At 44.4% G+C, this 15,028-nt stretch overlaps 1 protein-coding gene across 1 annotated transcript; it reads left to right on the forward strand.

Annotated features, from left to right (window-relative positions):
• The first annotated feature begins 1,284 nt into the window (after positions 1-1,284).
• Positions 1,285-13,432, forward strand: LOC132389173 (zinc finger protein 229-like). The gene is made up of 2 exons (XM_059961628.1): positions 1,285-1,343; positions 6,530-13,432. Exon 2 carries the CDS (start codon positions 6,938-6,940, stop codon positions 8,378-8,380), a length of 1,443 nt encoding a protein of 480 aa, XP_059817611.1. The 5' UTR covers positions 1,285-1,343; positions 6,530-6,937; the 3' UTR covers positions 8,381-13,432.
• The last annotated feature ends 1,596 nt before the right edge of the window (positions 13,433-15,028 follow it).

The following is a 15,028-nucleotide window of genomic DNA, read 5'->3' on the forward strand; positions in this document are numbered from 1 at the left end:
AAAGATTGAACGAAATAAACAGCAATTAACAGTGTTATGCGTATATATCGCTCCTAAACTATCAAGCTTGGGAAACAATGCTTAAAGTCTTCAGATGGTAACGTGGAAAAGTTCAGTAATCCACGGAATAAGTGAGTGAGAGGAGAGATTTATAAATCCACACGAAAATGTAGAGAGAAGGCAATTACGAAGAATTCCACACACATTCCACGCTGGGTAAACGAAATAACTGTCGCCGAAGATCTTATCCGTGGATTAGTTCCGAATTCCACTTAGAAATATCACCAGCTGACAGTAACAGGAATATCGTCTTCAAGTGGTTACCACAGAACACCCTGATTCCACGTAATGGCCAACAAAAGTGATACTCCGGATACTCCAGCAAATCCACACATATGGATGATACGAAGTGACAGTCACATATCCGTTGTGCACTGCGTGCCGATGATCAGATTAACCCAACTTTTTGGGCATGGAAGAGTTGTAGCCTATAGCAGTCACACGCTGAAGTTCCAACAGCTTGTCTCCCTCTCCCGCTCCCTCAGGCTGCCGCAGCCTGTGTCTGACGTCACAGCCCCGCCTCACTCAGGCACTTAAAGCGACACTCACAGTAAACGAACCTGTGGTCTCGCAAAGCAATGCACCTCTAAAGTCTGACAGCAGACTCGCGAGTGAATCTTCGATGGTGTAGAGTCAGAAACCGAAGATTTGCCAGATTGAGTCAGGGGCTCCAGAGAGAGATGGGGTCCAGAGGAGGAGGACGAATAAGACCAGCACGATGTGGTTAAAAGTGAAAGATTAGAAGCATTTGGAAACTGGTTGATCGAAAAAAAAGGTGGTTAATTTCAGCAAAACACAGGTGAAAATCAACAGATCAGGCAGAAATTTTGGAGAGGAATACATAGAAAACGTTTTGGCAGAGCCCCTTCCGCATGCCGAGCCAGTGTACTCCGCTGCTTAGTTGCTCTCTGAATTCAGAGTTCCTGCAGCGTTTTGTGTGTGCGTCTCAGTATTTCCAGCAACTGCAGAATCTCCTATGTTTTATAACTGCATTTTACTTTTGCATTAGATACACGTTGATATTGAGTATATTGCTTATGGAAACCGCTTTCTGCGTTAAAACAGCTGCAGATTTTTCTATACACACGAAAAAAATGAGGTACAGACATTGAACCGGTGCTTGCAGAAATGTTTAATGGCACCATGATTACCCATAGGGCCATGCGTTATGAATTTCGCCGGCGCTGAAGCACCGATGAAATGCGCAGGCGTCAGGTTGAGGACGTCTTCGAGTATCACGCATGCGCGCAGTACACTGAAGGCCTTGAAAATGTCGGATGGAGGTAAGAGTGATTCTCCGTGTTTTTCTCTGAAACACCGACTTCAGAACGATTCCTGTGAAATCCGGGCATCACAGTCCGCAATCCCGGGACAGTCCTCTCTTCCCTCTCTCTCAGCCTCACGATCCGTACACGGGCCCCGGGGAGCTTCCGCCTGCTGAGGGAATGGGAACCGATAGATCTCTCAGACAGAGCTGAGCTCCAGCTATCTAAATGCAAGGATTAGGAACTCGGAGAAAGGGAACAAAATCTTTTACATCTCCAGTTGAGAAAATCGCCTTTGTTCTACCTCCAATCACTAACAAGAGAAAATCTGCAGATGCTGGAATTCCAAGCAACACATACACAATACCGGCGGAATTCAGCATTAGTACTCTTTTCCATAGATGCTGCCTGGCCTGCTGAGCTCCTCCAGTATTTTGTGTGTGTTGCTTCCTCTACCTCTTCTTGCTCTGGACTTTTCTACCGGTGAGAACATGTTTTGTCCCATTCTCTCAGGGTACGTAATGATATCAAACAACTTTGCCCTGGGCAACAAGTAGCTTTCACATCACAAATGTGTCAGACTCCAGTGAGACAGACTACTGCCCTTCCCTTCATATTCATTGGGATTGCATTCACTGAGTTCACCACCATCAGTCATTGGGGGATGGTTCAGGGGGAATATTTATGTAGAGTACAAAAACTAGTGATGCCTGTTTGCATTTTGGTGATGCAAAAGTTGGTGGAGAATTTGCAAGTGGGAAGAAGTGGAGTGATATTTGGAAATCTGACTTTTTAAAGCATAATTTAGCAAGCAAACCACATATGGACAATGTGCAAAAGCTTTGGTGAGAAAATCCTCCATTTCCTGTTCCAGGCCTGCTACATAGGTCGTGTGAGAGTGCAGATGAACTCGATCAAACCCAGAGGAGATCAAAGTTCCTATTGACAGTGATTTTCTAGCTGTGAAAATGAATACCTCTCTATATAAAATTCACTGTGCACATCTTGTCCCTGGGTAAAAAAATACAGAGTGCAAGATTTATCTGCACACTGATTATTACAAATCAGAGGGGAGATTATTACAAATTAGAGGGGTACTGGAGGGGAGGAGGGGAGACCTCCAGTGTCCCTGATGCCCTCACCTACAAGATGTACAGCTTGTAACCCTGCACTTCAATGAGCTGCAACTTGAAATGGGTGAATTCCAGATCGTCCAGCAGTTGGAGGGGGTGATAGATATGACATGGTGAGTTACTCCCAAGGTGCAGGACACAGGAAACTGGATGAGAATCAGGAAGGGGAATGAAGTTAAATAGGCATCGCAGAGTACTCTAGTGGCCATCCCCCACAACAACAGGTGGACCACTTCATAAACTGTTGGGGGGAATTACCTGGCAGAGGAAAGTCAAAAGGCTGATAGGGGATTTGTCAGTTAGAGGAACAGAACAAGAGGGGACGAATATCCTAGTGGTAAGGCTTACTAGTGGTAGTGAGCAGGGGAGGGGGTGATGTAGTTAAAATAAGTTGTAGAGGGAATGGGAGCCAGAATGACAGAACAGATAGTGGAGAGGGTGAATTGAATTGACTTTATTAGATACATACTTCATAAACATGAGGAGTAGAAATATTTACCTTACATCTCCATCTAAATGTGCAACGTGTAATTTACATAGATAGTTTGCACATAGGACAGTCAATATAACATCGAAATGCAATTGTATCAGCATGAATTAATCAGTCTGATGGCCTGGTGGAAGATGATGTCCCGGAGCCTGTTGCTCATTTTGCTGTGGTACCGTTTCCTGGATGATAGCAGCAGGAACAGTTCGTGTTTGGGGTGAATTGGGCCTGTTTGACCCTGATATTCGTTGGGCCCTGTTTACACACCTGTCTGTGTAAATGTACTGAATCGTGGAAAGTAGATTGTGCAATGTATAATTTCCTTGTTTGTATTTAGAGACATTTTTTGGTGTATAAAATGATGAGGGGTATTGAGCGTGTGAGTGGCCAGAGGAGTGTTTTTTACCCAGGGTTGAAATGGTTAATGCCGCTTTTCCACACTCCCACAGACCCTTTGTCCATCTCCTGAGTAAATTGAGTTTGAAAAATATTTAAGATCTCCCTCATCTGCTTTGTTACACACGTGGATTGCCATTCCGGTCTTCCAGAGGACCAACTTTGTGCCTTGCAATCCTTTTGCTTTTAATCTATCACTAGAATCCCTGAGGATTATCCTTCACCTTTTCTGTGACAGCAACCTCATGCCATCTTTTAGCCATCCTGATTTATTTCTTATGTGTTCTCTTGCATTTCTTATACTCCATAAGAAACTGACTGCCTATCCCTGTTATGCAATTCCATTTTGTGCTTTACCAGGGTCTGAATATCTCTTGCAATCCAAGTTTCCCTACAGTTTCTATCTTTACCTTTTATTCTGACATACCCGCTTACTACTTTCAAAATTTTGCTTTGAAGGCCTCCCATTTACCAAACACACCTTTGCCATAAAGCAGCCTGTCCCAGTCCACAGTTGCCAGATCCTAGTGTAGATTCCAGGTGTTGATCATGCCCTGAACACATCCGCCTTTCCTACGCTGCTCCTTGTATTGAAATATACAGGGCTCAGCATATTCACTGCACCACACTCAACTTTTTCACTCCTGACTATGTCTGAGGCCTGAACAAAATCATTCTCCACAACCCCACCACTATCTGTTCTGTTATTCAGGCTCCCATTCCCCCTGCAACTTTAGTTTAACCCTCCTTACCCCCACCTCCCACCATGCAGATCTATCACCCCTTTGGCTTTCCTCTCCCTGATCAATAAAAAGGAGGTGCATACCAGGTGCAGGCAGATAGGAGCAAATGGGGTACTTATGAAATACAGGAAATTCAAGTGAACACTTATGAAAGAAATAAAATAAGGCATGAGTTTGCCCCAGCAGACAAGGTGAAGGAGAATCCTCAGGGATCCTGCAGATATGTTAAGAGCAAAAAAGATTGCAAGGGAAAAAAAATTAATCCTCTGGAAGATCAAAATGGTAATCCATATGAAGGATAGCATAGACTTGGGGAGATTTTTTTTTGCATCCGTATTTACTCAGGAGATGAACACAGAGTCTATAGAAGTGAGGCAAAGCCGCATCAACTTCATGGACCCTGTACAGATTACAGAGGTGGAGGGGTTTGAGGCAAATTAGTGTGGATCAATCCCCAGGCCCTGACAAGTTGTTCACTTGGACCCTACGGAAGACAAGTGCAGAAATTATTGGGGCCTTAGCACAGATATTTAAATCATCCTTAGTAACAGGTGAGGTACTGGAGGATTGGAGGACAGACAATGTTGTTCTGATGTTCAAGAAAGGCTGTAAAAATAAACTAGGAAATAATACGTTGGTGGGCTTGACATCAGAACTGGGAAAGTTATTGGAATGTGGGTGCAGGAACCAGGTATATACTGTAAGTATTTGGATAGGTGTGGACTGATCAAGGATAGACAGCATGGCTCTAGCCAATCTTTCAGAGTCTCTCGAGGAAGTTATCAGGGAAGTGGATGAAGGCAAGGCAGTGGATGTTGTCTACATGGACTTTAGCAAGGCACTTGATAAAGTCTCATATGGGAGGTTGGTCAAGAAGGTTCAGTCACTCAGCATTCTAGATGAGACAGTAAATTGGATGAGACACTGTCTTTGGGAGAAGCCACAGTGTAGTAGCAGATGGTTGCCTCTATAACTGTAATCCTGTGATTAGTTGTGTGCCATAGGGATCAGTGCTGGATCTGTTGTTGTTTGTCATCTATATCTGTAATCTGGATGATAGTGTGGTTAACTGGATCAGAAAAATTGTGGATGACAGCAAAACTGGGGGTTTAGCGGCTGCAAGAAGACTTTCATGGCTTGCAGTGTGATCTGGGCCAGGTGGGAAAATGGTTTGAGAAATGGAAAATGGAATTTAATGCAGACCAGTGTGAGTTGTGGCACTTTGGTCTGACCTACCAAGGGAGGTCTTTCACAGTGACTGGTCGGGCACAGAGGAGTGTTGTAGAAGAAAGGGACCTGGGAATACAAGTCCTTAATTCACTGAAAGTGGTATCACAGTTAGATAGGGATGGAAGGAAATATTTTAGCCCATTGCCCTTCATGAACCACAGTAGTGACAACAATAGATGGATGTTATGTTGACTTGTAGAAGACATTGGTGAGGCCTTATTTGGAGTATTATGTGCAGTTTTGGTCACCTACCTACAGGAAAGATGTAAAAGAAGTTCAGAGATTTCAGAGAAAATACACAAGGATGTTGCCATGTCTGGAGGACTTGGATTATAAGGAAAGATTGAACAAATCAAGACATGATTCTTGGGAATGTAGAAGATTGAGGGGAGATTTGATTGTGATAGAGAGGCACACATAGTGTTAATGCATGCTAGCTTTCTCCACTGAGATTGGGTGGGACTATAACCAGAGGCCATGGGTTATGGGTGAAAGGTGAAATGTTAAGGGGAGCATGAGAGGAACTTCTTCACATAGAGGGTCATCTGGCTGTGGAATGAGCAGCCAGCACAAGTGGTGCATGCGAGCTCAATTTTAACGTTTAAGAGGTTTGTGTAGATACCTGGATGGTAGGGGTGTGGGAGTGGGCTGTTTAAATAGTTCAGCACAAACTAGATTGCCCAAAGGGCCTGTTTCTGTGTTGAAATTTTCTATGATTGCGACAAGAACCTGAAATAATACAAAAATTCACTCTAAGTCCTTTTAACAGATGTGCGGACCAACCAGTCATTTCAGCAGGAATTTTTTAAATGGCGTTAAAATTGTGGCATTTTGTTAATAATACACAAGAGAAGATCCCAGCTGCACGTCAAGAAAGACAATTTGCATGCAAGTGTTTCAGTCACTGTGGGACAAGGAACACATGCCGCTCAGCAGGAGCCGGGAATAATACCAATGGAGGGAGTCAAAATGAGCCAGGTCACAGATTGGAGATGACAGAAATGCCCCATTGTTATTGAGACAGGAAGAGTATCAGGGAATTGATGGTCATTCCAGGTTCCAGCACTCTGCCCAGTCAGGAGATGATTTCTCTGTCCAACTTGGGGTGAACCTCACTGTAACCGTGTGATACCAGATCAAACCTTGGCAACTCAAGTAATCTCATCTGAAATGTTGTCCTAAACCCATTGATTGATTTTGTAAATTTTTTTACAGGTTAAAAATGAGAAGGAATTCATCTCCAGGAAGCTCAAAAACGACACGCCAGTTTTGTTGTCTCTGCCTAGATACTTAAGAAGTGGAGCAAGGGATCCAATTGTCCACCCATCCTGCTCAGACTGTCGGGAGGAATTCACTCGGTGATTTTGACCAACTGGCACGCCCATCATTTTACACAGGAAAAAGGACATTCACCTGCCCAGACAGTGGGAATGGATTCACTCGGTTATCTCAACTAAAGGTACATCAGCAAGTTCACACTGGAAAAGGCCATTCACCTGTTCTGTGTGTGAGAAGGGGTTCAGTCGGTCATCCCACCTGTGGACACACCAATCAGTTCACACCGGGCAGAGGCTAGTCTTCTGCTGAACTTCTGGGTAAGGATTCACTCTGTCATCTGACCTAATGGCTCACCAGCGAGTTCACACTGGGGAGCGGCCGTTCACCTGCTCAGTCTGTGAGAAGAGATTTACTCAGTTATCCAACCTACAGAGTCACCAGCGAGTTCACACTGGGGAGAAGCCATTCACGTGCTCAGTCTGTAGGAAAGGATTCACTCTGTCATCCACCCTACTGGTACATCAGCGAATTCACACTGGGGAGAAACTGTTCACCTGCTCAGACTGTGGAAAGGGATTCACACTGTCATCCCGCCTACTGAGACATCAGCAAGTTCACACTGGGGAGAAGCCGTTCACCTGCTCAGACTGTGGAAAGGGATTCACACTGTCATCCCGCCTACTGGTACATCAGCGAGTTCACACTGAGGATAAGCCATTCACCTGCTCAGTCTGTGGGAAAGGATTCACTCAGTCTTCCACCCTACTAATACATCAGCGAATTCACACTGGGGAGAAGCTGTTCACCTGCTCAGACTGTGGAAAGGGATTCACTCTGTCATCGAACCTACAGAGACACCAGCGAGTTCACACTGGGGAGAGGCCATTCACCTGCTCAGTCTGTGGGAAAGGATTCACTCAATCATCCACCCTACAGGGACACCAGCGAGTTCACACTGGGGAGAAGCCTTTCACCTGCTCAGTCTGTGGGAAAGGATTCACTCTGTCATCCACCCTACAGAGACACCAGCGAGTTCACACTGAGGTGAAGCCATTCACCTGCTCAGTCTGTGGGAAAGGATTCACTCTGTCATCCACCCTACAGAGACACCAGCGAGTTCACACTGGGGAGAAGCCTTTCACCTGCTCAGTCTGTGGGAAAGGATTCACTCTGTCATCCACCCTACAGAGACACCAGCGAGTTCACACTGAGGAGAAGCCATTCACCTGCTCAGTCTGTGGGAAAGGATTCACTCTGTCATCCACCCTACAGAGACACCAGCGAGTTCACACTGAGGTGAAGCCATTCACCTGCTCAGTCTGTGGGAAAGGATTCACTGTGTCATCCATCCTACTGGTACATCAGCGAATTCACACAGGGGAGAAGCCATTCACCTGCTCAGTCTGTGGGAAGAGATTCACTGACTCTTCCACCCTACGGAGACACCAGCGAGTTCACACTGGGGAGAAGCCATTCACCTGCTCAGTCTGTGGGAAGAGATTCACTGACTCTTCCACCCTATGGCGTCACCAGCGAGTTCACAGTGGGGAGATGCCGTTCACCTGCTCAGTGTGTGGGAAAGGATTCACTGACTCTTCCACCCTGCAGAGACACCAGCGACTTCACACTGGGGAGAAGCCGTTCACCTGCTTATTCTGTCGGAAGAGATTCACTCAGTCATCCACCCTACAGAGTCATCAGCGAGTTCACACTAGAGAGAGGCTCAGAATGTGGGAAAGGATTCACTCAGTCATCCCACCTCTTGGCACACCAGTCAGTTCACAGTAAGGAGAGGCCATTGTTTTGAATCCTTTGGTTTTGTTTGCTGTAGACTGTCATTTTAAGAGAGAGAGAGAGAGAGAGAGAAATTAAGAAGGTGAATCAGTCTGACTTGCAGCTTGTTTACATTGCTCGCAGCTTGTTTAGTTTTAACTGAGGACACAGACACTCAGAGTCAGACGGAGACAAAGGAGGAAAAATGGAAGGATCAAAACCAGGGAACTAGTAGCCAAGGATCACTGTTTGGAACTTTCCTTCGCTCACAAGGGTGGGCTAATTATCGATTCACTGTACATCGAATGTGTGGTTGTCACCTCATTTGATCCACAGGAGTGGATCTGATTTGGGATATCCTGTGGAGATGACTTATGTGTTAACCCTTGCCTGGCTGTGGCGTGGTCATTCATTTGATGATACCCCTTATGACAATTCACTTTAGGTGATAATTCATATGTACATTTGTGAAGATGATGGATAAAATCTAGAGCGACTGTTCTCTCTTTTTACCACCATGGAACCTGTGGAATACAACATAATTGCGTTCTCTCAACATTTACCCTGGATTACAAAAATATCTCTCTCACATCACCTATTCTGTGAATTAATTGAACTTTAATACTTTAACATCTCCAGACTCCAAGCCTTGTTTCCCCTGAGCTCAGAAGTTTGGGAGTTATATTTACACACATACATACACATAACACTCACGAGGAAATCTGCAGATGCTGGAAATACAAACACAAAAAAATTGCTGATAGAACACAGCAGGCCAGGCAACATCTATAGGGAGAAGCACTGTCGACGTTGTGGGCCGAGACCCTTCGACAGTACTAACTGAAAGATTGTAAGAGATTTGAAAGTAATGGGGGGAGGGTGAAATGCAAATGATAGGAGAAGACCTGAGGGGGTGGGGGTGAAGCTGAGAGCCGGAAAGGTGATTGGCGAAAGTGATACAGAGCTGGTGAAGGGAAAGGATCATGGGACGGGAGGCCTTGGGAGAAAGAAAAAGGTGGGGGTGGAAGTACCAGAGGGAGGGGTAGAACAGGTAAACAACTAAATATGTCAGGGATGGGGTAAGAAGAGGAGGAGGGGCATTAACAGAAGTTAGAGAAGTCAGTGTTCATGCCATCATGTTGGAGGCTACTCGGCCGGTATATAAGGTGTTGTTCCTCCAACCTGAGTTTGGATTCATTTTGACAGTAGAGGAGGCCATGGATAGACATATCAGCATGGGAATGGGATGTGGAATTAAAATGTGTGGCCACTGGGAGTAGTCTTTTGCTGTTGGTTCATTTCTAAAGCATTATGGTTTGTAACAAAATGGGGCTGTGTCTGGGATATGACAAATTTAAGGATTGATTAATTATCAATTTCATTGGGGAAATCCCTTTTGATTTACTTGTGTGTGGAAAACCAGCAGCAATGGATGTTGATAGATATCTGGAAGTGTGAACCTCTCAGGCATTAGAGGACACCAGAAGGATTGAGTTGTTGAGTATTGCTAGAACGTTAATACTTGCTAAGGTGAAATTGACAATGAGGGGGGCACTGATGCAGAGGATAATAGCTGAGCATTATGTATCTGAGGGTGTGTTTAAAGTGGAGGAGTTGGAGGTGTTTCCTGAAAGTAAACCTCGTGAGCTTGAGCTCCAGTAGAAGTTAGAAATATTAAAGATGGCTCCAGAAAGGCAGAGGCAGTTTCAGGCTAAAGAGGCAGAAAAGCAGACAGAAAATTCTCTTACAAAGTGTAATTAAGGGGATAGGCTTAGCAAGCCTATTCTGCTTTGACAGTTGCTGAAGCAGCTTATTATTTACTTATTTATGCTGCCCCAATCATTGCCACTGGGCTATAAATGTGCAGGAGCTGTGTGTGGTTCAGTGTTTTGCTCAAGGACACACAAGCTGCCTCGGCTGAGGCTCGAACTCATGACCTTCAGATCGCTAGTTCAACACCTTAACCACATGGCCATGCATTATGACCACATATTATGACATAGTGAAACAGGCTGTGCTCAAAGCTTACGGGTTGGTCCCAGAAGCAGACAGGCAAAAGTTTAGAAATTTGAAGAAATCTGTGAACCAGACATACGGAATTTGCTTATGAGAAATTTGTGTCTATTGACTACTGATGCACATCTGAACATGTAAATGATGATTTTAACAGCTTGAGAGAGTTGGTTTCAATTGAAGAATTCTGAAGGTGCGTCCCTGATGACATAAAGACGTATTTAGATGGAAATGATGCTGCCACTCCGCAGGAATCTGCTGGATTAGCAGATCAGTTTGCTTTAACTCATGAAGTTATGTTTACCCTGAATAAGAGTTTCCAAAAGGCACTTGTCAAGTTGTGGGTAAACCTAATGAGCTCACCCCAGTGGCCTGTACCTGCATTCGGTGAACCCTTTTCCAAAGTTATAGTGGCTTGTGTTGGCCCATTGCCAAAGACTAAAGCTGGCCATCAGTATCTGCTAACTATTATGTGTACTACATCCAGATTCCCAGAGGCAATGCCTCTCAGAAATATTAAAGCTAAAACTGTGGTGAAGGCTCTTACCAAGATTTTCACTTTATTCGATCTGTCTAAAGAAATACAGTCTGATCAAGGATGTATTTGTATATCTGCATTATTCAAGCAGGTAGTTTATGAATTGGGAGCAAAACAGATTGCATCATTTGCATACCATCCGGAACCAGAAGGGGCTTTAGAAAGATTTCATTCTACCCTCAAAACAATGATTAAGACATTGTGTTGAAAATGGAAAAGACTGGGATGAAGGAACATATTTGCTTTCATCCACAGAAATAGAGTCAGTACAGGAATCACTGGGCTTTAGTCCATTTGAGCTTGTATTTGGTTGCAGAGCGAGGTGCCCTTTGACCTTGTTAAAGGTACAGTGGATTGATGGGGATGTACATGTTAACTTGTTAGACTGTGTTTTGAAGTCCAAAAATAAACTACACCAAGCCTGTAGTCTAGCGAGACAAAACTTAAAGATTTCTCAAAACAAAATGTTGGTTTGATAACAGAGCTCGCGAAAGAAAATACCAGGTGGGGGATAAGGTGCTTGCCTTATGTTGACGAATCCACTCCAGGCGAAATTCAATAGACCGTATGAGATAGTCTCTCAAATTAATAATGTGAATTCTGTTATTAAAACACCCGACTGACGTAAACTAACTCAGGTGGTGCACATAAATATGATAAAGCCTTTTTTGACAAGCAGGCACCATCTGTGAGTATTGTTGTCAAAACAAATGAATCTGGTAACCCTGAGAATGATACAATTGACTCGTCTGAAACTTTTCACAAGCCAAACATGGTCCCAGTTAGGCTAATGAACTCGGTTGTTCTAGAAAACATTGATAACAAGTTGGCTCATCTGCAGCCAAAGTAACAACAACAGCTGAAGGAATTAATTCTGAAGCACAAAGATTTATTTCCCGATGTTCCCAAGCAAACCACGGTCGTAGTACATGATGTAGATGTTGGTCAAGCCAAACCGATTAAACAACACCCACTTCGCATGAACGTAGACAAGTGTAAATTGGCTGACCAGGGAATTGAGTATATGCTGGAGAATGGTATTATTAGGCCTTCAAAATGAGATTGGAGTCACTCTGCATTATTATGCCCAAACATGATGGTAGTGTTAGATTTTGCACTGATTGTAGAAAGGTAAATGCAGTGATAAAAACTGATGCCTATCCTATCCCTAGGGTGGATGATTGCATCAATAAGGTTGGAATAGCTAATATCTTACAAAGATTGATCTGTTGAAAGGGTATTGGTGTGTTCCATTGACGGACAGAGGTAGAGACATTTCTGTGTTTGTGACACCATCTGGGTTGTATGAATACAATGTTTTGCCTTTTGGAAGGAAAAATGCTCCAGGAACATCCCAGAGAATGATTGATTTTGTAATTCGAGGGTTAGAACACACAGATACCTATATTGATGACTTAGTTACAGGGAGTGGCACTTGTGAAGAGCATATCTCTGCAGTAGAGAAGCTGTTTGACAGGCTTTCCTAGGACAACCTTACAGTTAACTTGGCTAAGAGTGAATTTGGCAATGCCAGTGTGACCTGTCTTGGCTATGTTGTACGTCAAAGCAAGTTGGCTCCTGTTCGGGCAAAAGTCCAGGCAATTTCTCATGTTCCTATTCTGACTGCTAAGAAGGCTCTTAGTAGGTTTCTGGGAATGGATGGATATTATCGTAAGAACTTTGCTGCTATCGCTCTTCCTCTGACCAATCTCCTGAAGAAGGGTGAAAAGTTTGTTTGGACCGAGCCTTGTCAGAAGGCATTTGATTGATTGTTATCAGTATTTCAGATTAGGCCAATCAATGTAGTGCTGTCAGCAAATTTAATTAGCAGATTGGAGCTGTGGGTGGCAACACAAGTCATGGGTGCACAGAGAATAAAGGAGGGCGCCAAAAAGACAACCCTGTGGGGTATGTGTGCTGAGGGTCAGAGAGACAGAGGAGATGGAGCCCACTCTTACCACCTGCCGGTGACCTGACAGGAAGTCCAGGATCCAGCTACACAAGGCAGGGTGAAGGCCGAGGTCTCTGAGCTCCTTGTCGATACTTCACTCCTTCGTCTGGCTACTGCTCTGCCCATGACTGCAAGGAACTGCAGAGAACATCAGAGAAACAAGCCTCCCCTCCATGGGCTCTTCCTACACTTCCCCTCCCTCGGAAAAGCAGGCCATGTACTCAAAGATCCTCACAACCACAAACATTCTTGCTGCAAACCTGCTCTCCCATTGGGAAGAGATACAAAAGCCTTAAAGTGCGTAGCACCAGGCTGAAGGACGGCTTCCTGTCTGCAGTTATAAGCCTAATGAATGATAAAATGGACTCAACCTCACAATGTAACTGGACGTGACCCTGCACCGTATGTCTATCTACACTGCATTTTCTCTGCAGCCATAATGCTTTGATACAGTGATTATTTTGATGTATATCAGCTCAATGTACTGTTGTAATGTATCCATCTGTCTGGATGGTACATTAGGCAAGATTTTCACTGTAGCTCAGTACATGATGATAATAAACAAATTTCCCATTTTAATTGTGTGGAAATATTAGACAGACTGAGCTTCTGTTCTGGAACCACAGAAGGAAACTGAACTGTTGTCATTTCTGAGGAATGCAAATATATGGAAAAGGCTTCAATCTCGCATTACGATCTGCGGGAACTGGGATCAGGTGACCGGTGGTGGGTCTCCCATATCAATATCAGAATCAGGTTTAATAGCACCGGCATATGCCATGAAATTTGTTGTCCCTGCGGTAGCAGTAGAACCTAATTCATAACAATAGTCTTTAAACAGTTGTGATTTAATATAAGAATTACATATATATAGTACAAAAATAGAAAAAAATGTAAAAAGCTATTTTAATTGTGTGGAGCAATTTGACTGACTGGGTGTTGCTTTGGAAATTCTGAAGTGAAGCTGAATTAAACTTTACACATTTATGAGAAGCTCAGAGAAATCCAAATGGCTAAATTCTCACATAAACGGGTCAGACACCCAGAAACATCGGCAGCACTTCAGCATCTCAAAACAGTGGAATGAAACAACAGAAACTATTGCAGAGAGAAAATAAAGCATTGTCCACCCACCACGAGAGGACGTGGATCCGGATCTCACTGCCTTGTCTGAACGGGTGAAAGATGAAGCTACACGGACACGTAGAGCAGTGACCCGCAGATGCTGCAGATCTGCAGAAAAACATGAACGGGGAATGGGATCAGGTGACGGGTGGAGGGTCTCCCTTTTGAACCGGTGACTCTGCTCCTCGCCCCTCACACGCTGCCCGACCCATCCGCCGCATTCCCCACATTTATCCATATTTACCCCAGATACATTATTATTTTTCCACACCATATCTTCCCCGATCCCTGTTCCTCCACCTCCAGGTTACAGAGTCACCGGTTCAATTCCCATCCAGGTCCAAAACGTATTTCAGACCCAAACAGGAAATGTTCACGTTTCATTTAAATCAGTTCTGTGTTTATAAAGACTAATTTGTATTACATTCCTCCGGAGCCTTGCTGGACAGGAACTCTGAAACATCAAGTGAGAAACAGCAAGAGGCCATTCAGCCTCTCTAACCATCAGCAAGATGGCGGCTGCTGTCCCATCTCAGCCATGTGTTTCTGACCGATCCTCATTTCCTCGATGCCTTTGGTCTCCACACATCTGCCGGCCTCTGTTTAATGTGAGAACGATCACTGAGTCTTCACCGCCCTCTGTGGTGGGGATTTACTGACATTCACCACCCTCGGAATGGAGACATTTCCCCTCATCACAGTCCCGGACAGTCCACCCGCTTTTTCAGAGACTGTGATCCCTGGTTCAACCGGTAACCTGGTTCAACCGGTTGTGCATTTCAATGTGTCTCAGTCCCCGATTCTCGAAATGAAAGGGTTATCACATTTGATCTTTCTTCATATGATGACCCCACCACCCCAGGGATCAGTCTGGTGAATCTTCATTGCTCTCTCTATAACAAATACTCTCTAACCTCTTTGTTCATCCTCTATGGAATTAATTACCATCTTCTGCAGCCCCGTGTTGCCCCAACCACTCACCTCCCACACGTCACTATTTCCACCTTCCCACCTCCCCCCTCACCTGGATCCACCT

The sequence above is a fragment of the Hypanus sabinus genome, unplaced genomic scaffold (assembly GCF_030144855.1).
Source record: "Hypanus sabinus isolate sHypSab1 unplaced genomic scaffold, sHypSab1.hap1 scaffold_489, whole genome shotgun sequence".
In the NCBI taxonomy this organism is placed as follows: Eukaryota; Metazoa; Chordata; class Chondrichthyes; order Myliobatiformes; family Dasyatidae; genus Hypanus; species Hypanus sabinus.

Coding starts and splice junctions, on each gene's coding strand:
- LOC132389173 (XM_059961628.1), top strand. CDS start 6,938: ATGGCTCACCAGCGAGTTCACACTGGGGAGCGGCCGTTCACCTGCTCA.